The 20,982-nt window shown below is 53.4% G+C and overlaps 9 protein-coding genes across 9 annotated transcripts; 3 read left to right on the forward strand and 6 right to left on the reverse strand.

Moving 5' to 3' along the window:
- Window positions 1-2,069: 2,069 nt before the first annotated feature.
- Window positions 2,070-3,097, reverse strand: J7T55_002934 (uncharacterized protein; the record flags this gene model as incomplete). The annotated part of the gene is made up of 2 exons (XM_053138060.1): window positions 2,070-2,652; window positions 2,724-3,097. The coding sequence occupies 2 exons, from the start codon at window positions 3,095-3,097 to the stop codon at window positions 2,070-2,072; spliced, it is 957 nt and encodes a 318-aa protein (XP_052998802.1).
- Window positions 3,098-3,427: 330 nt separating this feature from the next.
- J7T55_002935 (uncharacterized protein) lies at window positions 3,428-3,658 on the reverse strand (the record flags this gene model as incomplete). The annotated part of the gene is made up of 1 exon (XM_053138061.1): window positions 3,428-3,658. One exon carries the CDS (start codon window positions 3,656-3,658, stop codon window positions 3,428-3,430), a length of 231 nt encoding a protein of 76 aa, XP_052998803.1.
- Window positions 3,659-4,601: 943 nt separating this feature from the next.
- J7T55_002936 (zinc fyve domain containing protein) lies at window positions 4,602-5,970 on the forward strand (the record flags this gene model as incomplete). The annotated part of the gene is made up of 2 exons (XM_053138062.1): window positions 4,602-4,684; window positions 4,776-5,970. 2 exons carry the CDS (start codon window positions 4,602-4,604, stop codon window positions 5,968-5,970), a joined length of 1,278 nt encoding a protein of 425 aa, XP_052998804.1.
- A 1,106-nt stretch (window positions 5,971-7,076) lies between these two features.
- On the forward strand, window positions 7,077-7,304 carry J7T55_002937 (uncharacterized protein; the record flags this gene model as incomplete). The annotated part of the gene is made up of 1 exon (XM_053138063.1): window positions 7,077-7,304. One exon carries the CDS (start codon window positions 7,077-7,079, stop codon window positions 7,302-7,304), a length of 228 nt encoding a protein of 75 aa, XP_052998805.1.
- A 681-nt stretch (window positions 7,305-7,985) lies between these two features.
- On the reverse strand, window positions 7,986-8,432 carry J7T55_002938 (uncharacterized protein; the record flags this gene model as incomplete). Its single annotated transcript, XM_053138064.1, has 1 exon — window positions 7,986-8,432. The coding sequence occupies one exon, from the start codon at window positions 8,430-8,432 to the stop codon at window positions 7,986-7,988; it is 447 nt and encodes a 148-aa protein (XP_052998806.1).
- Window positions 8,433-9,722: 1,290 nt separating this feature from the next.
- On the reverse strand, window positions 9,723-10,712 carry J7T55_002939 (uncharacterized protein; the record flags this gene model as incomplete). The annotated part of the gene is made up of 1 exon (XM_053138065.1): window positions 9,723-10,712. The coding sequence occupies one exon, from the start codon at window positions 10,710-10,712 to the stop codon at window positions 9,723-9,725; it is 990 nt and encodes a 329-aa protein (XP_052998807.1).
- Window positions 10,713-11,666: 954 nt separating this feature from the next.
- Window positions 11,667-13,457, reverse strand: J7T55_002940 (lysosomal cobalamin transporter; the record flags this gene model as incomplete). The annotated part of the gene is made up of 1 exon (XM_053138066.1): window positions 11,667-13,457. The coding sequence occupies one exon, from the start codon at window positions 13,455-13,457 to the stop codon at window positions 11,667-11,669; it is 1,791 nt and encodes a 596-aa protein (XP_052998808.1).
- A 495-nt stretch (window positions 13,458-13,952) lies between these two features.
- J7T55_002941 (uncharacterized protein) lies at window positions 13,953-18,542 on the forward strand (the record flags this gene model as incomplete). Its single annotated transcript, XM_053138067.1, has 5 exons — window positions 13,953-16,038; window positions 16,109-16,396; window positions 16,546-16,640; window positions 16,696-17,953; window positions 18,010-18,542. 5 exons carry the CDS (start codon window positions 13,953-13,955, stop codon window positions 18,540-18,542), a joined length of 4,260 nt encoding a protein of 1,419 aa, XP_052998809.1.
- Window positions 18,543-19,035: 493 nt separating this feature from the next.
- J7T55_002942 (rginase family protein) lies at window positions 19,036-20,250 on the reverse strand (the record flags this gene model as incomplete). Its single annotated transcript, XM_053138068.1, has 1 exon — window positions 19,036-20,250. One exon carries the CDS (start codon window positions 20,248-20,250, stop codon window positions 19,036-19,038), a length of 1,215 nt encoding a protein of 404 aa, XP_052998810.1.
- Between the last annotated feature and the right edge of the window lie 732 nt (window positions 20,251-20,982).

The raw sequence follows: 20,982 nt of genomic DNA on the forward strand, positions 1-20,982 counted from the left end.
TGGAGGACTACGATATCGCATGGTTTACATCTTCGGCGTTCACCAGAGTGGTGCAGGAAAGGGGTTTTTGTTTTAAAACTCAAGAAATACCTACAGGGAGGGACAATATGTCTTTCATTTTTTTGGGCCCGGGCAATATCTTTCCCGCTTATTATCACCACTTATAGCTCATGACCCCGGTGTCCCCGTCTTTGCGAGGTTCTTTCTTCAGGAATTGGGGCCGTCACGGGATGACGGACTGAAAATTGCGGAGGTGTGGCAGCGGTTATACAATGTGTGTTCATATCCATCCTCATTTGGAGCGCATCGGATTTGCTGGTCGGGATATCTCCCTTTATTTTATTTTATTTTGAATGCCTGTGGTCCGTTTAGGGGTCGGGGAGGTGGTGAGGATGATGTACATATCGATACCCAGACGTTTACGAAGACAACGCGCACACATCTACACACGTACTCATGTTCCGCGCAAGCGGGGAAGAAATCTAGTCGTGAATTGATGTGGTGAGCCTATGACCCGGGAGGATATTCCTATCGCTGGTGGTCTTTGAATGCCGACAGTCAACCACTATCCCGTGCTCTGCCATACTCGGCTTGGTCATAATCAGAGAATGCCGTGACGTTCGGCTCTGGTCAGGCAGACGTCCTTGCGATTGATGCACTGGATACTTGCCCTGTTCTCTTGAAAGGAATGTATCGTCGCCGAACAAGCGCCCCCCTCCCCCGGGGGCGTCTCCTCCTCGTGCACACCCTGTCTCCTCTCTGTAGCTCCCTCTTTCTCTCATACCGTCTCACTCTCGCCTCGAAGACGGGGGCAGTATTTCAACGTTTACACGGGCGGTTATTTCGGGACGACTCTGCCTCGCATCGTTGGGGCCTCGCGGTCTCAGCCTGGCCCGGGACGTGACATTGGGGGAGGCACGACGGGCTTTTGCGGGGGCCACCACAGCCCACCCAGCATCGCCGACGGTTTGACTTTTCGTAGGCAAAGCAGAGAAAACCAACCGCGGCAACATTGTTTGGGAAGGCCTGGGATTCGTTTCAGCAGCGCTTTACCTCAAGAGCCCCTGGTCGAGCTGCATTCACCTCGAAGGCGGGCTTGTGAGGCTCTGCCTCGTCAAGAATGAGCCCTGTTGTCGCACTGCCTGGGGGTAGTGCAGACCTGTTTAGCCCCCTCCCCCCTCATCCGCGTTGTAATGTGTTGTGTTGCCGGGCGAAGTATGTACGGATCAATCGCAGCAGCAGTCGATGTTGTATTTAGTGTTGCTAGTGGCTATTTTGCCCCCAAGAAATACGCGGCGGAGGACGCAAGGCTGGCTTGTGTATTGCCCGCGCCTGGGCGAGCGAGGAGTGGCTGGGCTGGGCTTGGATGTCTGTCTGTGGCAGGTGCTCTCTTCGACGCGTAGATTCGATGGCCGAAAGAGAGCCTCGTGTATCTGAGAAACTCATCTTCGTTTCTGATCTGGGATCTTCATGGATGTCTTGATGTCCCAGATGATATTATTCTAGGTCAACGTCTTCCAATCACAGCCTCGCCTGCAGTTAAGACTGCCTTGCTCACGAAATAGATCAGTGCAGTGGCTTGTTGACCCAGAATATGTCCTGACTTTATGCAGATGTAGCGTTGTGAAGGGAAGACTCTGCCCCCAATCATCGTCTGAATCGTGTTCGTGATTCCGAGGCTGAGAACAGTCAGCGTTGTCAATTTCGCGTCGTAGGTATTCGCGCATTCAACCTGTATTCACTTCGCTAGGCATGATGGAAATTGATCAAGTAGGACGCTGTATTATGTACGGTGTAGCATATTTCTCATCAAACTAAAACTCAACGGACTCGCTACCACCCACTGCCGACAGCACCAAGGTTAAACAAACCGCATCTTCGGGCGTTCCGGGTATCGCGCCATCATTCAAGGAATCAAACGCCTTACACCGCATGACATCTTTTGATAGACCGGACCCGAGGCCAAAAATCCAAAAATAAAAGAACAGTCCCGCACTGTCCAAAGTGAAAAAGGGAAGGTATCGGAGGCGAGATAGTTTTAAGTCGAGGTACACATAGCCGAGACAGGATCAAGCAAAGAAGGCCATGGCCGCGGCCGTGGCGACCAGGGGCCACCAGCCGGCCGCCTGGGCCATGTACCTCATACCGGCAGCGGCGTTGGGCGACTCGGTGCCGCCGCTGGCTGTGGTGCCGTTGGGCAGGGTGCCGTTGATGAGGATGGTCTCGGTGCCGTTCACATCGCCGATGGAGACGAGGCTGCGGTTGAGCGAGTTGTAGCTGCCGTTGCCGACGACGCTGTCGATGTAGGTCTGGTTGGAGTTGTCGTCGCAGCCGCACACCTGGTAAGGGTCGCAGCCGCAGGTGACAGGCTTGGTCTCGTTTTGGTTCGACGTCTGGTTGTGGTAGTTCCAGGGGTGCGCGTACGGGTACAGGTATGGCGGGTGGTACCACACGCCCGGCCAGAAGGCCACGGCTGCGAGCCCGCCCACCAGCACGAAGGGCACGATGCCGCCCGTCGAGCGCGAGCCCGCGCGGTAGGGCACCGTCGTGCCGCCGCCGTAGTACCGCCCGCCGCCGTATGAGGGTGATACGCCTGATCCGGTCGTTGTTCTGCCGCCGGAGGAGGAGGACGAGGAGGCGGCGCCGCGGCCACTGGGGAGAGGGTAAAGTCGTTAGTACAGTCTGAGATGCGCTGCGCTTTGCATGAGGGGCCTTTTGCTTACCCTGACGAGCCGCTCGAGGAGCCTGACGAGGAAGACGAACTGCCCGAGGAACCTGTTTTGCCGGACGACGATGAGCTTCCAGAACTAGAGCCAGAGGAAGAGCTGCCGCTGCCTGAGCTTGAGCCAGACGAGCTGCCAGATCCTGAAGACGAACTGCTGCCTGATGACCCTGATCCCGAGCTGCCTCCTCCCCTTCCGCCTGAGCCGCCGCCGCCTCTACGCTTCCATAGGTCGGTGTAGAGCGAGTCGTCGGAGTCGCGCTGTTGGTGTTGTGTGGTGGCGAGCGATGTGAGGTCGGAGGTTTCGGGTATCGCAACAGCCGAGACAGTCGTTTGCAGGGCTGCGCCGACTGCGATGATAGAATTGAACTTCATGACTCTTTTCTCGGTGGGGGCGTTGAACTCAAGATTTTGAAATGTGATGTACGGTTCAATGAGAATTGGAAAGCGTTTGCAGATGTCAGTGCGACGTCTTGGGGGGAAATTAATTGATTGATTGATCAGTTTGTAGTCTTGGACAGTCAAGACAAGAATTCTGGGCTGGGCAACTAACACCAAGAGTCAGGGTGTTTCACAAGCGCCGTAGATGGGGCAATACTGGTCAGTCAGCAGTTAGATCAAACAAACCGTCCGAAAGCCCGCCAGGTCACAAAGGTGGCGTTATCCCGGCATCATATACTCGCCGTCCTGGGCGAGTGTGCTAGTCTACTGTCTTGCCTCTGCCTCCTTGTCATTGTCATCAGTCAAGTCACGGTTGGGGCTAGCAGCAGCGCCATCCAGAACTGCGCCCTCGCAGGCAGAATGGGAATGGCCGGCCACCTGGGTACCGATACCCAGGTACCATGCATGCGGTTGGCCTCCTCGCTTGGTCTTGGCCGTTACCAGCGATAATTTGGGCACAAAGGGCGAAAGGGCGGGTGTTGCAGTAGGCCCCATAGAAGGGTCGAGGAAGGATCGTGTGAGTGGCCTCGCCAAGGCTGCTTGGTGCTTATTGCATCATGATCGGCCCTCTTAGAGGCCCGTTTCGGGGCACATTTTGCGCCGTCTTGATTTCCTCTCAAGTTCGTCATTGCAACGCGTCGAGGACAAGACCGATTGGAGGTGCAGAGTGCAGCCATATCAAGATGGCGATGATGATGAGCTAACGACTCGATGCGAACAGATTCCATCTTGCGCCGTGAATGAACAGATGCTTGATGACGTCGGATTTGTTTACAAAGAAACATGTGTACTTGTGGAGTGTGCCCAAGGGCGGTTTGCCTGCGCTAGTGAATAAGCATACGCCCATGCTGCCCATTGGGGGGCTCAGCCTGACGAGCTTATCTAGACGTGCTTAGACTCCAACCGCCTCCAAACGCATCCAGCTCCGACGATCCGGGGAAGAGCTGCACTGTGGCTGTCTGTCCTCCATCTACGTAGGTTATTTGATTACCTAAAAGATCTGAGAGCGGAAGGGATTTTGTTTGGTCAGCTGCCCAGGGGTGGCATGAGGCTGTGCACGAATCTCGAAACATTCTGGAATGCTTCGTCGGCTGTGCCTGTGCCTGTGCCCTGTGCCTGTCAGAACTGTCAAACTGCACGTTGGTGCAGGAGGCGAGGAGATGATCGCGTGGGCTGGTCACACAAACTCGTCTGCCTAACAGCCACAAGCAGTCAATGCCAGACCATCCGTCAAACTGCCATCCCCATCCTTCACCACAACAGTCTAATCAAGCCACTTCCTCTCCGTCTCCCCCATTCTCAATGTCACCTCAGGAGTGATCAACATCTAGCCCACCACCGAATTGGAGAATCTCAAATCCTTCGCGCCTCTCGAATCCATACGTGGCAGACCGTCTTACTCGAACACCGCTCAGCCCACCTTCTCGGAGTTTGACCAATGGCGCATTCCAGCGACAGAAGTCTCTTGGACAGGCTCAACGCACTAAAACCGACCAGTGTGAACCTTGATCGCTCAACCAAGTAAATAAACAGTCTATTACTTCCCCCATATCAAACCGTCTTCGCCCGGGCGGCCTCAGGCTGACTCTGACTCTGCTGCCTGGAATGAAAGCGCCTTGAGCATTCCCGCAACTGGAATCCAGTCCGCCGAGCCCCTGTCCAGGGAAGATGCCCTGACGGAACGGCTCCGGTCTCTGCGGAACCGCCGGGACCACTTAGCAGAGTCCGGTGATCCCCCTCCGCCGTACACCGCAACGTCTGCAACAGGGGAACAGCCACCGCCTTCGACGTCTGCCCGAGTCACGGGAATAGTTTCCCACGGGGATGCGGCCGGAAGAAAGCACTCTGGTGGCGACGAGGACGCCCCTGACGGAGGGAGCCAGTCCTCGGGCGAGTATGATCACTACTTCGATGATGTCCTGCAGCCCCTCGACCTAGAGGACGAGGAGGAGTCGGGCCCGGAGGGCGACGTGAGTGAGGACTCGAAACGAGTAGAGGACCTGCTGGCCAAGCTCAGAGCGGACCCAGGAGCACAGCCTCCGCTTCCTGCCGAGAGTAAGCCCGACGAGCCCAGGGCCAAGGACGAGAGCGATGATGACTCCGAGGGCGAGGTTATGTCGCGAGAAGTAGAAAATTACATCGCCCGGACCATGGATGAGCTAAAACTCGACGGCCCCGCTTCCCAGCCGGCGGAGCCTGACGCCACGGCCAGTCCGAGCGGAGACCGTGAGGCAGACCACGGCGCGGGCGGATCGAAGGGTGATGATCATGATCCTGCCCTCCCAACGGTCCCGCAAGATGCGGCTGACACTAAAGAGCAAGATGCCTCGCCAACACCACCCCAACTCGGAGATGATGGCAACAAAGGTGACGGCGAGGCAGGCTTATCCCTCCCAACAGTTCCAACCAAACTAGTCGATCCAGTCCCAGCTCCAGGAGCAGAATCAACAGAAGACGACCCCTTCGAGTCGTCGATAGCAGCCCGCCTCGCCGCCCTCAAGGGCGCCGCAGCGCCCATCCACACCGACGCATTCGGCCTGCCCTCGGCCCCGACCTTCCAGCCCGAGGACAACCGTCCCGCGCCGAAGTACAAGGCCGCCGTGGGCCGGGCAGGGTACACAGATGCGGACCAGAAGACGTGGTGCATCGTCTGCCTCGAGGACGGGACCATCCGGTGCCTGGGTTGCGACGAGGGCGGCGGCGATATCTACTGCGCGCGGTGCTGGAGGGAGATGCATGTTGGACCGTCGGCTGGGTATGATGAGCGGGGGCATCAGTGGGAGAAGTTTGACCCGCGGCGGGTTTGAGTTGGTGGCTGACGAAAAATCACTCAAGAGGCCAAATGCAGTTGGTAGACCAAGCCTTTTTTTTAAGAGGCGTTGTATGCCTTGCGAATTTGAGTGTAAATTGGCCCAAATCCTCCTTGGTTTTCTGCCTGCTCAGGTTCAATACTGCCTACAATGCCTGTCAGAGCGAGCAACTCTCGCGCCTTGACTTCGTGCCCGGCAGTCGTGATACTGGTATAGAGACCTGTTCACATAGGAAAAAAGCCGCAGTCCTGAATGGCGCCTGTCTCATCTGTTCCCCCCTTGTTCAGGACCCGCTGGTGAAGAAAAGGAAAAAGGAAAAAAGAAAAAAAGAAGAAAAAGGAGGGTGAGATGTTGCTTGAGCACGAAACAACTAGTTTTGATTTGATTCCTGCGTTCTGCCACTTTGGGAGGCGGCGCATTGTGTGCCCAGTCAATAACGCCGACTCAATTACCGGTGAACTGCTGTGTCGAATCCTTCTTCTAACACCAACTGATGCATTAATCGAATCCTGCCTGAGATATGCGGCTTTCGGTGCACAACTCCATTGGCTCTCTTAAGCACAAGCTGCTGACAAGCACAAGGTAAGCCCGGATGTGTGGATCCATATGCTATTTGAGAGAGCAACATCACTCATTCATTATGTCTCACATTACTCCGTGAACTGACGTTCTGGGAAAAATGCACAAGCTGGCCCAACTCGGTAATTGTGGGAAAAGTTGATCGAGCAGCCAGGACAGCTTGGTAACATCAATGAGTGACTTGCGTACGCAGCTCGTCCCCGTTTCTAGACGGATGTTACTCATGGATCTCTACGCTAGATTTCTCAGTCACCATTCTTTTCTTCGATATAAGTATCTCCAGCATCTCTCGCAAGGCCGAGGCTTTGTGACCCTCAATACGGCACGAACACACGCGCGCGCACACAAAGCCGCATATACAAGACCACACACATCGCGACGACCGTCACACCAGTCGCGCGAAGGACGGTATCGGGGGCTCGAAGACTGCCATCGCGCGAACGACATCGATCAAGAGAGGAATAATCCCTTCCCACAAGGACCATCCAGCTTCGCCTCAACGTCATTCACGGCACATAGCAACTATGTGCGAGCGCAAGAAATTCAACAAGAGGTGTGGGAAGTGCAACACCGTCCTTATTTCCGACGTGAGACGCAACGGGGATGAGTGCGACAAGGTCAGAGGCGACGCGAAGCTGAAATGGGGCGACTGTGGAGATATTACAGAAGTCTCAGTGGCCGACGAAAAGACGAAGGATGGAGATCCATGTTGGAAGTGTGCGGCGAAAGCCAGGGCTATCCCAGAGGAGTGAGGAGGGTCCTCGGTAGTCCTCACATCAGTCGCGATAAATGCGCCTGATGGACCATAATTGATAGAGTCATAGGCGTTAATTAAGCAACAGTTCTGGCACGGACTCGTATTGCAAAGTGATTCAGTGCGACTGGAATTTGAGGGGATTTTTTTTGATGGGGCCAGTAGACACTCGATGATGCTGTCCAGCCAGAGTAGACCAATGAGCAGAAAGAGCGGTTCCAAAACTGCGAGTCTAGATCTCTCAAACGACGAGAAGGATCCGTTTCATCCGAGTATTCATCAATCCGATCTTCGAAGTACTTCTCCATTCATATATATTTGAGTCTCCTTAATTGCATACATTCGATAAAGTGTTCCGGCTACAAAAGTCTGATTTTTGCGTTACATTAGCCGTCCTCGGCAATGTGATTTTCTGAAAGAGGGTGAGGATTTCGAAATGCTTGCTATTTGTGAAACAATACTCATACCATGTGTTTTAATAATTCTATTTCATTGCTGAGAAACCTAAAGCTATGTTGCCGGCATTTGTCATTAGACACTGTACTTAGAAATTTAACAAGCAAGAGCAAAATTTCGAAATCTGGCAAAGACTGAAATATCAAACAAAGACAAAAGACAGGCAGCAAGGCAATTCCATGTTAGCAAACAACGATACGGCAAAATAAAGTATCCCACCAGCTTAAAAGGCACAGCAGAAACACGGGTCGCCCATGTACCCGCCTGTTGGCCCGGACGAGTGTCCAGGCGTGGCCTGGCTAGGCTGTTGCAGATGCGGCCGTGGCCGCGGCTCTGGCGTAGGAGGACGGGCCGTGTGTCCCCTAGCAACATGGGCCGGCGGCGGCTTCTTGGGAGAAACAGGTCCGCCAGGCTGTGCCTGCGACTGTAGAGGGTCTAGAGTCCCAAGTTCCAGTCCGATGTCATCCGGTGCGCTGCGTGGCCTCTTGAGCTTTGCCCAGCAAACTGGAAACCATTGAGAGGCGATGAAGAGGAACAAGGTCAGAGCGCAGGCAGACAGCACATAGGCTGCTGTTTTCTCGGCCTGCGATCGAGTGTTGTCTGGGGAACCTCCTTTGGAGGGAATGGGAGATGGCGTAGCCTGAGTCGTGATGGCCATCGATGCAGACATGATGGAGGTTAATCGTGTTTCCGAACAATTTTGTTGACTTGTCAGGTTAGTGATGCTCGTTCTCTGCGCTGGTTAGTTCTGAGTTTGACAACAGCAATGAGGGAACTTGATAGCTGAAAATGATTGAGAAGCGACTTGAAGCTAATATTTATACTAATGCGGCTGTGCTTCTATCTGGGGGCAGATAGTCCTGAACAATGGCATTGTTTCCAGAAGATCATTAGTGCTGTTGTCCAGACTACAATGCTATTGTTCGTTCTGTTTCCCGGTCCGGGTGCGCTGTCTTTCTTCAAAACTTCCCATTCACTTACAATCTAGCGTTTGTTCTCCGCAACGGCTGCCCAAGAAAAGACAATAGCATTCAAATTGTATAGCTCAGTGACTCGCTACTACTTCCTACGTTCAAGAGAGATACACAACTCACATCCAAGTGATTTGCACTCGATCTCTTTGGAGTATACTCTGCCATCATCCGCCCATGACGATTTCTTACTCTATGTTCTTTGAATCCCACTAGTCGGCTTGTCTCGTCTCAGCTTCCACCAGTAACATAACTAGCAGTGAAGTGTAGTCTGGACCTTGGCCCTGCCCTAATCCTCCACCTCCCAGGTCGCTCGAAAGCGTGTGGATAGGACCCCGGGCCGTAAATTTTAAGTGATGGCCAGCTTCTGATGTCGAGTGTGAGATTTCACGACTGATAACAGACTTCTCATTAATTGACATATAGGCTGACTTAGCATCCATGGAAGGTTGGATTGGTGACAACCCCCTAGCGTACTTGCTCAGGCTGGAACTGGCCAGGCCTGGAGGGTCTGCAAAATATTTGTTCCCTGGCTTTATCAATACCTACTTAGATATTCCTACGTGCGTTGGCATTGTAGGGATCCGAGTCAGTCGGCTCTTTGACAAAGAGGCCGATGGCAAGCTCTCGGTCCACGAATAAGGTTTCGCCAATCTCGGCCAGTCCCAATACTCGATCAAACAATTGATGTTCTGGTTCAGCATGTCATGATTACCACAGAAGATGCTCGTCACATAAACTATTGGAAAAGCATCGCTACACTCTCAAATATTGCAACAAGTCACTGCAAACCCCCCCCCCCCCCCTTTGTGGCTTCTTTACTTCCCCACATAGAAAGTTAATCGACAGGAACTTTTTCCCACAGGAGGTTATGCCACCGGATGTTATTCCCTAAGAGATTGCCATTTTTTATAACTCCTCTTCTATTCTACTTTCACATGTATTCCAATGGCCGTGAAGCGGACACCCGAGCTTGAGCTTGTAGATTGCTATGCGTGGGTTGTTCGCGGTTGTGAAGGAAGCTTTGAGGAGAAAACGTGCGGATCGACCATCAACCACTTATGACTGCCACTGCCCACGAGTCTTTCCAGAGGATTCACATAGTTGTGATCATCCACATCTATATGTCGTAAAGACGTGCCCTCTCGCGACTGAAGTCGTTCGTACACCATACCAGCCAGTCTCCACCTCTTCCAATCTCGATAAGTTCGATAAACGACCCGTAGCTGAGAGCAACCACACCGGAAATCAGAGAAGATGTCTTGACATGGCGCCAATCCAAGCAGCGCACGGGAACCATCCTCAATGAGGCCAGTGCGCGAAAGCGTGCCTTCGGCGGCGTGTTGTCGAACGCAGCTGTCAACTTCTTGATCAGCCGGTCCGCCGATCTGCCCATTGATGAAGAATTGGTAATAGCGGCAGAACGATCGGAAGTTGAGCCTTGCCTGCTGGAGTAAGATTAACGAGCTCGGGCTAAGTATGCGGCGGACCAGATTGTAGACGCAGTGGAGCTTGATGCCCTGGGAGCAACGATATGTAACGCCGTTGTACGCCTTGGTACCGTAGCGAAGGCGCACGACAACCAGCGTCAATACTACGAGCATTGCCCACAACACAGCCATGGTATATTCGAAAACGTGGAGCGTGAAAGTCTCGTTGTGCTGGATAGAGACGACTCTTAGACAGACCAAGGCCACAAGGATCAAAACCAGTCCCCCGCAGACTTCGTCAGTCATGCACCATGGGCATTTCGAGTTGAGAGGGGCACATTCCCGGCGAGCCTGGGCTCGCTTTAGTGCGGAAAATGCGCGGTTATGGCTGGGCTCACAAAAGAGAATAACATCTCTAGGAAGAAAAGCATCGCGCAGGTCTTCGGGCATCTGGTCTCGACGGATCGCAGTGATGAGTGGCGCGGAGACATGCTTGAACTCAGCAGACTCATCCAAAGCAAATCGACCGGGTCGGGGATTCGTGTCCATCATGAAATTTCCTTGTTATTACTTCGCAAATACGGCCCGGGTGAATGCTTGGGTTCCTGCGAAGGTGTTGGTCGAAGGTTTTATGCGCAAAAGAGCAGTGCGGGAGGCTCCTCTGACTGCTGATCGCCGACTTGGCGAGTTTGATGACTTCGTGATACAGTATATGACGAAGCAGGTTGACGAAGCATTGCTGAATCAAAGGCTTAATCTCACAGTTTATTGGCTTTAGGGAACAGGCGGTTGAAATGGAAGCCTTGACTACTGCAGGCAGGTAAGGCTGCCTAATATCACATGATTCTGGATACTGCACCAGATTCTAATTCCTGAGGAAATTAAATTACTAGATTGTACTCAGTATAGATATAAGCTCCCGCCCTTGATACACCTTGATGAGTCACTGCCACCCGAGCGGTGCTGCAGACTGTATGCATGGCATCTTGTGACTGAACACGGATGCAAGCCCGGTTGGATCAGGCTTCGGACATTGGCGAGTTGTCTTTTAGGCTGCAGTGGCTTCGATCACTGTACACAGACCAAAAATGCTTAAAGAAAAGCGCACGCTCCGATTAGAAGCAGATTTGCATTCTGTCCTCCGGACAGCAATTCATGAAATGAAGAATTTCATGCACTACTGCGAGTCCTTATGTCTCCACCGTAATGACAAACCGAGGTATACCAATATGCAAACGTTGCTTGTCCTTTCCTCGGCGCGCTCAACAGTACAAACTAATACAATAAAATACAAACAACCCCAAAAGCAAGCAATTCATGCCAGTGCCACCTTTCGTGTTACCCATGAATTCGTAGAATTTCCCTTCGCGTTTGCGCCTACCACCGTACCGTGCCTTTTGTGTTTTGTCATGCAATCTAGTCGTCGCGCTCCAACAGTGAACGAGCCCGGCGCGAATACCAATACGACCGCAGATACCAACCCGGCCTCCTCATAATCAACCCCTAGTTCGTTCCGTAACCAGAGCCGGCGCCGTTCCTGTTGTTGCCAGAATCCTGGCCCCTGGAACGGCCCGTGATATCTTGCCAAGTGGCGCCAAAGCGGCGGCCTGTGCTTGCCAAAAGACCTTCCTCCTCGTCTGCCTCGGCTTCATCGTCGATCTCTGCCAGGTCTAGCTTGGGCGCTCGGAACAGAGACGTGATAAAGACAATGAGGAATATGCCCAGAAACGCAAATTGCGCCCAGTAATCCACGGCGCCAAAGACCGGCCAATTGAGCGTCACGCGATTGAGGAATGTCGACATCACCGAAGGCGTACACACTGCTTTGGCGGCCTGACTATCGTCGAGCTCGGAGCAAGGCTTGATGAGTTCCTTGTGGTCACTGCAATCGGGCTGCTCACCAAGGTGGCGAGGTGGGTTGTCACAGTACAGCTGGGTGCCGAATGTGGAGTACTCGGGTGCCACCATGGCAAAGATGGAGTAGTTGATGGCGAGGATGATGAGCGCCAACATGACGGTGGCGATCAGGAGGGCCTGTGGCGTGGTTCGGCCCCTCTTGATTTGGAAGATACGGATCCAGAGAAATCGGATGCCGACCGCCGCGATGCCGCTGATGGAGCTCGTGAAAAAGAATAATATGAGGAGGGCCATCAGGATGTAGTCGACAGGGAATGCGTTGGCAGTTTTGACGAAGAGCCAGTTGATGGGCTGGAAGACGTTTATGTGGCCGAGGATGTAACCGCAGCGCGACTTGCAGATAGAGTTTGCCGCCTTGTCGATGCCAGTGATGAGCATGGAAACCCAGACCAAGACGGCCAGAAGAAGTAGTAGAATACCACCGATCAACTTGAGAGGACGAAAGACAGCCTCAGTCTTAAGCCAAGCCCGGTAAATCCAGCTCTGCCCCTCACCACGGGCTTCGGAAGCAAGCCTTTGGCGGCGTACCAACGTCTGTTCTTCCCGGATCAGTATATCCATCTCTCGCTGATCCTTAGGGGGCAGGCCATCTGGACGACCGGTGTTGCGCAACTCAAGCTGTCTCTGCCGCTCCCTGTTACTTTCCAGCTGCGATTCTGTCGTCTCCGACAGCTGAGGAGCCGAGATGGAGGGGGCAGACTTGATAAGGGACACTGGTAGGAGCGCCAGGCCAGCACCTGTGTACAAAACGTACAACAGTGTACCAAGTGTCACCAACAATCCAAGTCCAAATGTCAAAGCCTTCTCGCCATTGTTCTCTGCCAAAAGATTCTTGAAGTAGTCGAGGTCCAAGTGCCGGTCTTCCTTGTTGCCGGCGGCCGGGACGAAGAACCCAATGAGGAAGAGAATGACCACGAGAACGATGAATCCCAGCGTATACTTGAAGGCACCCCAGAGCTTGGCCCCAACGCCCCGTGTGCCCTCTTCCTCCTCGACCTCGTCGTATTCCTCGTACCAAAAGTATGAAAATGGAATGATCACTAGGCACAAGAGAGCGTCGAAGCTGTACAGCGAGTAGTAGACGACTTTGAGTGTGAAGAGGATGTTCTCCACCCGCTTGGGGCTGGCCCAGTCCTTCTTCGCACCGAGCGAGTTCGACGTCGTCGCAGAGACCAGGGCAATATCGACTGGCAGCAGCAGGACGGTCGCAAGGAGAGAGGTTATGCTGATGATGGCGACGATTGTGACAATAATGGATCGTTCTCGAGGGGCTTGCCAGGTAAGAGTCGTGATTACGGCTGCGATAAGGGCGAGGACGACTGCGATCGCATAGGCGACCCAGATCAGGCTGACCTGCAGGTAGCCTGCAGAAGCCATGTTGGAGGTATTCTTAGTTCCTGGAACAATCAGTTGAAGAGATCTTTGGAGCAGACATGAAGTGGTAGAAGAGGAAGAAAGAAGTAAACAAAAGTCGAAGAAAGGAGTCGTGCCGATCGTGCAAGTTATGGCATTCCAGCGTCGTCAGTTGCTCGGTAGCTCCTCCTTCCAGAGGTTGCCCGGGTCATGGAGACGTCACTGCACCACCAGAAACAGGGAGCTTGGGCCACCAAGACCCTTCCATGTCTGGCGAACAGACAGGGGTAGGTAGGTGCAGGGATCAGACGACTCACCGCGGCAGGCACCTCAGCTGTTTCCAATTGAACCGGCAGAGAGCATCTTCAAATCGCATCTTACATTTGTTTCCACAAGCCCAGGCTTCATGCCAAACATTGTCTATCGCCCAACTTCTAGATATTAGAAGATCACAACCGACTGAGAACTCCATGCCGTCGACAGCTGGATCTCGTATAATATGACCAGTCGAGAGCCGAAATGCAGTGCTACTCAGAACTGACGCCTCCGACGGCTGTCTCCCACTCGATCGCCCTCCCTTTACTCTCGGCGCAAAGCAGCAACCTCGTCGTCGCAAAAGCTTCAGTACTCCAAATATTCGAGACCAGGACCATCACATCCGAAATCGACGTTCCACAGGCCTCGAGCCTGCACTCGACCAAGCCAAACGCCCACTACGACAGTCGAATCAACGACGACGATGGACTCGAGTCGTCGTTCCTCGGCGGCGATGCTGCTTTCCAGAAATCCGATCGCGCGCACAATACAAAGCTCATCCTAGTCGCCGAGGTCTCTTTGTCTGGCACGATAACGGGGCTGGCAAGAATCAAGACGAAGAACACCGTGTCAGGAGGCGAAGCACTGCTCGTCCTGTTCAAAGACGCCAAGTTGAGTCTGCTGGAATGGGACCCGGAGCGACACGACTTGACAACCATTTCAATCCATTACTATGAACAGGAGGACCTCCAAGGAAGCCCCTGGGCACCCCCGCTGAGTGATTGCGTCAACTTCCTGGCTGCGGATCCTGGGAGCAGGTGTGCCGCCCTGAAGTTTGGCTCCAGAAACCTCGCCATCTTGCCTTTCAAACAGGCTGATGAGGAAGACATTGCAATGGATGACTGGGATGAGGAACTTGATGGCCCAAGACCGGTGAAACAAGATCTGCCCTCGGCGGTTGTAAATGGCATTAGCAACATAGAAGACACCCCGTATTCACCGTCATTTGTCCTTCGAACCTCCCGTCTCGATCCCAACCTGATTCATCCCATTGATCTCGCCTTTCTGCACGAGTATAGAGAGCCAACATTTGGCATTTTATCCTCGAAGCTGGCTCCATCAGCTGCAGTGGGTCGGAAGGACCATCTTTCCTTCATGGTGTTCAATCTAGACATTCAACAAGAGTCCCATACTCCCATCTTGTCAGTTGGCGGGCTGCCCCAAGATCTGTTCAAGGTCATTGCTGTACCTGCTCCTGTTGGTGGTGCCCTCCTCGTCGGGGCTAATGAGCTGGTCCACATAGATCAGTCAGGCGCAACAAACGGGGTGGGGGTGAACCCCTTCACGAAGCAGTGCACAGATTTCACTCTCAACGACCAGTCTTACCTTGGACTGCGTCTCGAAGGATGCTCCCTTGATTTCATTTCACCAGAAACAGGGCAGATGCTTCTTGTCTTGTCTGATGGTCGCCTGGCAACACTGGACTTCCAGGTGGACGGACGTAGAGTGTCTGGCCTTCTGCTCAAGCTTGTCAGTCCCGAATCAGGGGGCGCCATCATACCATATCGGGTTTCTTGCCTCAGTCGATTGGGCAGGAATACAATCTTTGCGGCCAGTGAAGAAGGAGACTCAGTCGTTCTCGGTTGGACTCGCAAACAAGGTCAGGCGTCAAGGAGGAAACCACGGCCCCAGGACACATCTTTGGAATTGGAAGATCTGGAAGACGAGGATTTTGAAGATGAGGATGATCTCTACGCAGAGACTCCGGCAGTCACCCAGATCACAAATGGCGCTGCTGCATCGAAAGGGGGCGAGATGGTTTTCAGAATTCACGACAAGCTTACGAGTATCGCACCAATTCGAGACATCACATACGGAAAAGCATCCTTCCCCAGCGACGAGGAAGAAGAGCAGAACTTATCTGGGGTGCGGAGTAATCTGCAGCTTGTGGCAGCCGTAGGGACTGGGCAAGCCGGGTCATTGGCAATAATGAATCGCGAAATACAGCCCAAGGTCGTTGGTCGGTTTGAGTTCCCAGAAGCCCGGGGAGTATGGACCATGAACGCACAAAAGCCCGTGCCAAAATCTTTACAAGCAGAAAAGGGCGGCCCAGCCGTAGGGAATGACTATGATCCGTCCGCACAGTACGACCGATTCATGATTGTGGCGAAAGTCGATCTAGACAATTATGAGACTTCAGACGTCTATGCTCTGACCGCCGCTGGTTTCGAGTCGTTGACGGGGACCGAATTCGAGCCGGCAGCAGGTTTTACCGTCGAGGCTGGAATGATGGCAAACCATCGGCGGATCATACAAGTATTAAAGTCAGAAGTCCGCATCTATGATGGAGGTGAGATAATTGGCTCCTAGCGGACAAGCTCAAGACGATTTTGAAAAATATTCGCTGACATCGTTTGCAGACCTTGGCTTGGCTATGATTCTCCCTATGGAGGATGAGGAAACGGGTGCCGAGCCCAGGGTCCTGAGTGCGAGTATTTGTGATCCGTATTTGCTCCTCATAAGGGACGACTCGAGTGCGCTCATTGCAGAGATGAGCTCAGACGACGAGCTGGAGGAAATTGAGAAGACGGACGGCAAGCTCAAGTCGACGAAATGGGCTTCTGGCTGCCTATACGCCGATACTACGGGCAGATTTGGTAACGCACCAGAAGAAAAGGGACAAAAACGGATTTTCATGTTCTTGCTCAGTGCGGCCGGCTCATTCCAGGTAATTATCATGCCATGTCATTTGTGAAGGGTTGATTTAACGTCATCTAGATATATGCTCTGCCCGACTTATCCACGCCAGTGTACAGCACTGAGGGACTGTGCTATATACCTCCAATATTGACACCAGAGTGGGTTGTTCGGAGGGGCGCTGCGAAGGAGACTGTTACCGAGATCCTTGTAGCAGATCTAGGAGACACAACGTCCAAAGCACCCCACCTGATAGTGAGTCCAGACCTTCTTTCTCTCGTATGTTGCGTGTCCTGACTTACTTGAAAAGCTCCGCCATGTAAATGACGACGTCACGATCTACGAGCCACACAAAAATGCCAAATCAACCACAAATGATCTGACAAGCTCCTTGTTCTTCCGAAAAGTACCAAATTCGTCTCTTGCGAAGAGCGTTGAAGAGCCTACAGATGACGATGATACGACAGACGAGTTTCGGAGAATGCCACTACGGGCCCTCGAAAATGTTGGAGGCTATAGCACTGTCTTTCTTCCTGGTTCCTCACCCAGCTTTATCATCAAGTCCTCGAAGTCGACGCCGAAAGTGGTTGGGATTCAAGGCACTGGCGTCAGGACCCTGAGCTCCTTCCACACAGAGGGCTGTGAGAGAGGTTTCATATACGCAGATTCGGAAGGTATGTCTCGTGTCACACAACTGCCCAACGACTGCACATTTTCGGAGATAGGAATGTCACTTCAGAAGGTCTCTTTGGGCGTCGACACAGACTCGGTAGCGTTCAACTCTCGGGCTGAGGTGTACGCCATCGGTTGCAATGTTGAAGAGGAATTCGAGCTGCCCAAAGACGAGGACAGCAACCCCCAACAAGCTCCGACGTGGATGAAGGAGAAGATCACATTCAAGCCTATAGCTGAGCGCGGTGCTTTGAAGCTCATCACACCGCATACTTGGACCGTCATCGACGAGGTCGAGATGGAGCCGTGCGAGATTATCACCTGCGTCAAGGCTCTAAACTTGGAAATTTCCGAAACAACCCACGAGCGCAGTGAGCTTATCGTCGTTGGCACTGCCATCTCGCGAGGCGAGGATCTTCCGATTCGCGGCCGAATACATGTCTACGATGTCGCTACAGTCATCCCTGAACCAGGCCGACCAGAGACAGACAAAAGGTTCAAGCTCGTCGCCAAAGAAGACATACCTAGGGGTGGTGTAACAGCGATCTCAGGCGTTGGGACGCAGGGTTTCGTCCTGGTTGTGCACGGCCAGAAGTGTACTGTACGTGGCCTGAAGGAAGACGGGTCACTTCTTCCAGTGGCATTCATGGACATGAGCAACTACGTCACGAGCGTCAAGGAGATCCCAAGCACAGGCCTCCTGGCGATGTCAGATGCCTTCAAAGGAGTGTGGTTCACGGGCTACACCGAAGAACCATACAAGATGATGCTCTTTGGCAAAAGCAATACGAAGTTGGAGGTCTTGAACTGTGAATTCGTGCCAGATGGCAAGGATCTCTTCATCTTGGCTGTTGACGTGGATGGGAATATCCATATTTTCCAATTCGATCCCGAGCGTAAGTCTTGACCCCATTCATGTGCCAGTCACGATTATTTGCTTACAAGGCGACAGATCCAAAATCCCTTCAAGGTCACCTGCTTCTACACCGAACATCATTTAACGTGGGAGCACACGTGCCTGTCAAGTCAATGCTGCTACCACGAGTGCCTCTTCCCAACTCTCAGCCACAAGAGAATGGGCACCTCACCAACGGCATCGCAGCGAATACCATTTCTCCCCACACTATCCTATTTGCATCACCCACCGGATCCCTAGCTACACTCATATCTGTATCTGAGACTTCTTATCGGCGTCTCTCGTCACTCATGTCACAGCTCATCAATACGCTGCCCCACCCCGCCGGCCTCAATCCCAAGGCTTACCGCATGCCACCCTCAGCAACACAAACCAAGGCTAGCATGGGACCTGGTGTTGATGCAGGAGGGGGCCGTAACATCGTCGATGGTGTGGTGTTGGCGAGGTGGATGGAGTTGGCAAGCGGCAGGAGAGCGGAGATCGCTGGGCGTGTTGGGTACTCGGGGTCAGAAGAGGTGAGGTCCGAGCTGGAGGGTGTATTGGGCTGGAGCGGGCTGAGCTACTTCTAGACGACGCCAGAAGCTTGCCAAAGCTCTCAAGCGCATGGTCGGAGTGGATGATGGTGGGTACTTTGCAGCTTTCAGAAATAGCCCAGCCCTCAGGGCCGGTAGAGCTCGAGATGGTTGGGGCCCAGATGGCATGTGGCGGCTTGGGAATCGATTCACTTCATCTTCATATCAAAGAGGGTCTTCATAACATTTCACATGGTTGCAAAGGTTTCGCGCGTTCCGAATGTCATTCGCATTGCTACCACGCTTTTCCCCGGTCTGCACTATGAGTTGATATGTCGTGTCACTTGGCGAACAATTCTTCCAAGAGTGATGATTTATTGGCCATGGTATTTGTTGGTTCCTTTCTCCCACGACGTCTATCGTCGCACATGGCCTAGGAGACGGTAAGAGTGGCTCCAATTATCGTCTTTCGTATGCACGGAAGTGTATTCCTTTCCGCTCTCAATAGCGAATTTCTAGAACTTTGACGAACTAGGACGCAATATCCCGCCTACTCCACCTTCCTGATCTTCTTCAATGCCTCTTTATCAGCCCTGGACTCCACTGGCTGGTAAACCATCAGCGTAAGCAGTGACAGCCCGACCTCAGCAGCAGCCAACACAGTCGTCTCGCCTGGGTTGTCATAGATCGGCGCAACCTCCACAACATCCGCACCAATGACTTTCAGCCCGCTCAGGCCGTCGAGAATTGTCAGCAATTCGCGGCTCGTCCATCCGCCCGGCTCAGCCGTCCCAGTAGCCGGGGCATAGGCCGGGTCCAGGACGTCGATATCGACGCTGATATAGACGTTCGAGTCACCAACACGCTCCTTGATCTGTGCGACCACCCCGTCCACGCCAGCCTTGTCGATAGCTCGAGCGGTGATCATATCGAACCCGCAGCGCACGTCATTGCGCAGGTCGCCCTTCCGGCGCATGACGGGGGCGCGGATGCCGGCGTGGATGGACGTGTTCCGGATGAGGCCCTCCTCGTGGGCAATGTGCAGGAACGTGCCGTGGTTGACGCCCGCGTAGTCGGACAGGCCGCCGCCCAGCACGGCCGGGTCCCAAGTATCAATATGGCTGTCAAAGTGCACGACTGATATGTCACCCCACTTGTCGTGGGCTGAGCGCAGCGCGCTCAGCGTCGTCGTATGGTCGCCGCCCAGGGTGAGAATACGCGGCGTACGGGACACGCTCGCGTTGGCGGCCGGCCGGCTGGACACCACCTTGTGCGCCTTGTCTAGCTGGCGCAGCGCGACAGTGTTGTCAAGCCATGTTGTCTGCACGTCGCCTGTGTCCACGATCTTGGCCCATGATTGCAGAGGGCTCTCCCCGGTATAGATGCTGTATCCGCCCGGAAAGATGCGCTGGCTGCCGATTCTGATTCCCTGGGGACCGAATCGAGCTCCTGGCCGGCCGGTTGTGCTTGTGTCGAACGGCGCCCCGAGGATGGCGATGTCGTACTTGGCATCTTGCTGTTGTGCCTCCTCATCCGAGAAGCAGTTGACATACGGCAGGTTGCCGAAGGTCTTCAGACCGTGAAACTGCGAGCCGGTCACGATGTCAACGTCATCGTCGTGAATGGGCGCCCAGGCCAACGGATGCTGTCCACTTCTTTGAGGATAACCCAGGGCTTCTGGAGGGATGTTGTTGCGGGGCAGTTGCCAAGCCGCAGCCGATACTGATGCTCCGAGCAGGGCAGTTATCCGCCTCAATGGACTCATCGTGAGAGTGGTGTCTTTGTATGACCTGGACAATCTCAGTGCCGCCAATGATCTAAGCAACAGTGGTCTTTCTTGTTATGCATGGAAACCAAGCCAGAGCTCCCATTTATGACGACTGCATCTTGCCCGATAGTGCGGGCTCTGCCTATCGAACTCCGGCAGCTAATGTGGATCAGAAATCATGGTGTGGCAGCAGCGCTTCACACCGAACTCCGAAATGACAAGACGTATCAAGTCAACCTTTGCAACTGTTCTCTCCTTGCCACGTATGCTGCTCTATGTGTATTCGAACGTCTTGTCGCACTGAGCAACACAATACCTGCAGTCGGAACAATGCGTTGGCCCAGCGAGAGTAGGATTGGTGTCCCTTAGAAGGCGGCGCTATTTTATGAATCCGTTTCAATCTCGAGCCCTTGCGTAGTTGTGGTAAATCCCAACACAGCATAATTGGCTAACCGTGATGGGCTGTGGCCAGGGAGCTTATTTACCGGAAGGGCGCAGTACGAACAGCCATTCCAACAACCTCCGGCTATATTTGTGTTATCGAAATAATGATGCACATGACCAATTTATTCGTGGCACTGCGGGCAGGAATAATGAAATTTCGGAAGGGAAGGATCAAAACCATGGGATACTCAATCCACTGCCATTTGGTATCGGACATCAGTGTTCAGAATTCATGACGGCCAGGTCTCTGTAGTAGTCTTGTGGAGGCTTCCCGAGTCCCTGATC

Source organism: Diaporthe amygdali (genome assembly GCF_026229845.1).
Source record: "Diaporthe amygdali strain CAA958 chromosome Unknown NODE_3_length_2959817_cov_65_330692, whole genome shotgun sequence".
NCBI lineage: Eukaryota > Fungi > Ascomycota > Sordariomycetes > Diaporthales > Diaporthaceae > Diaporthe > Diaporthe amygdali.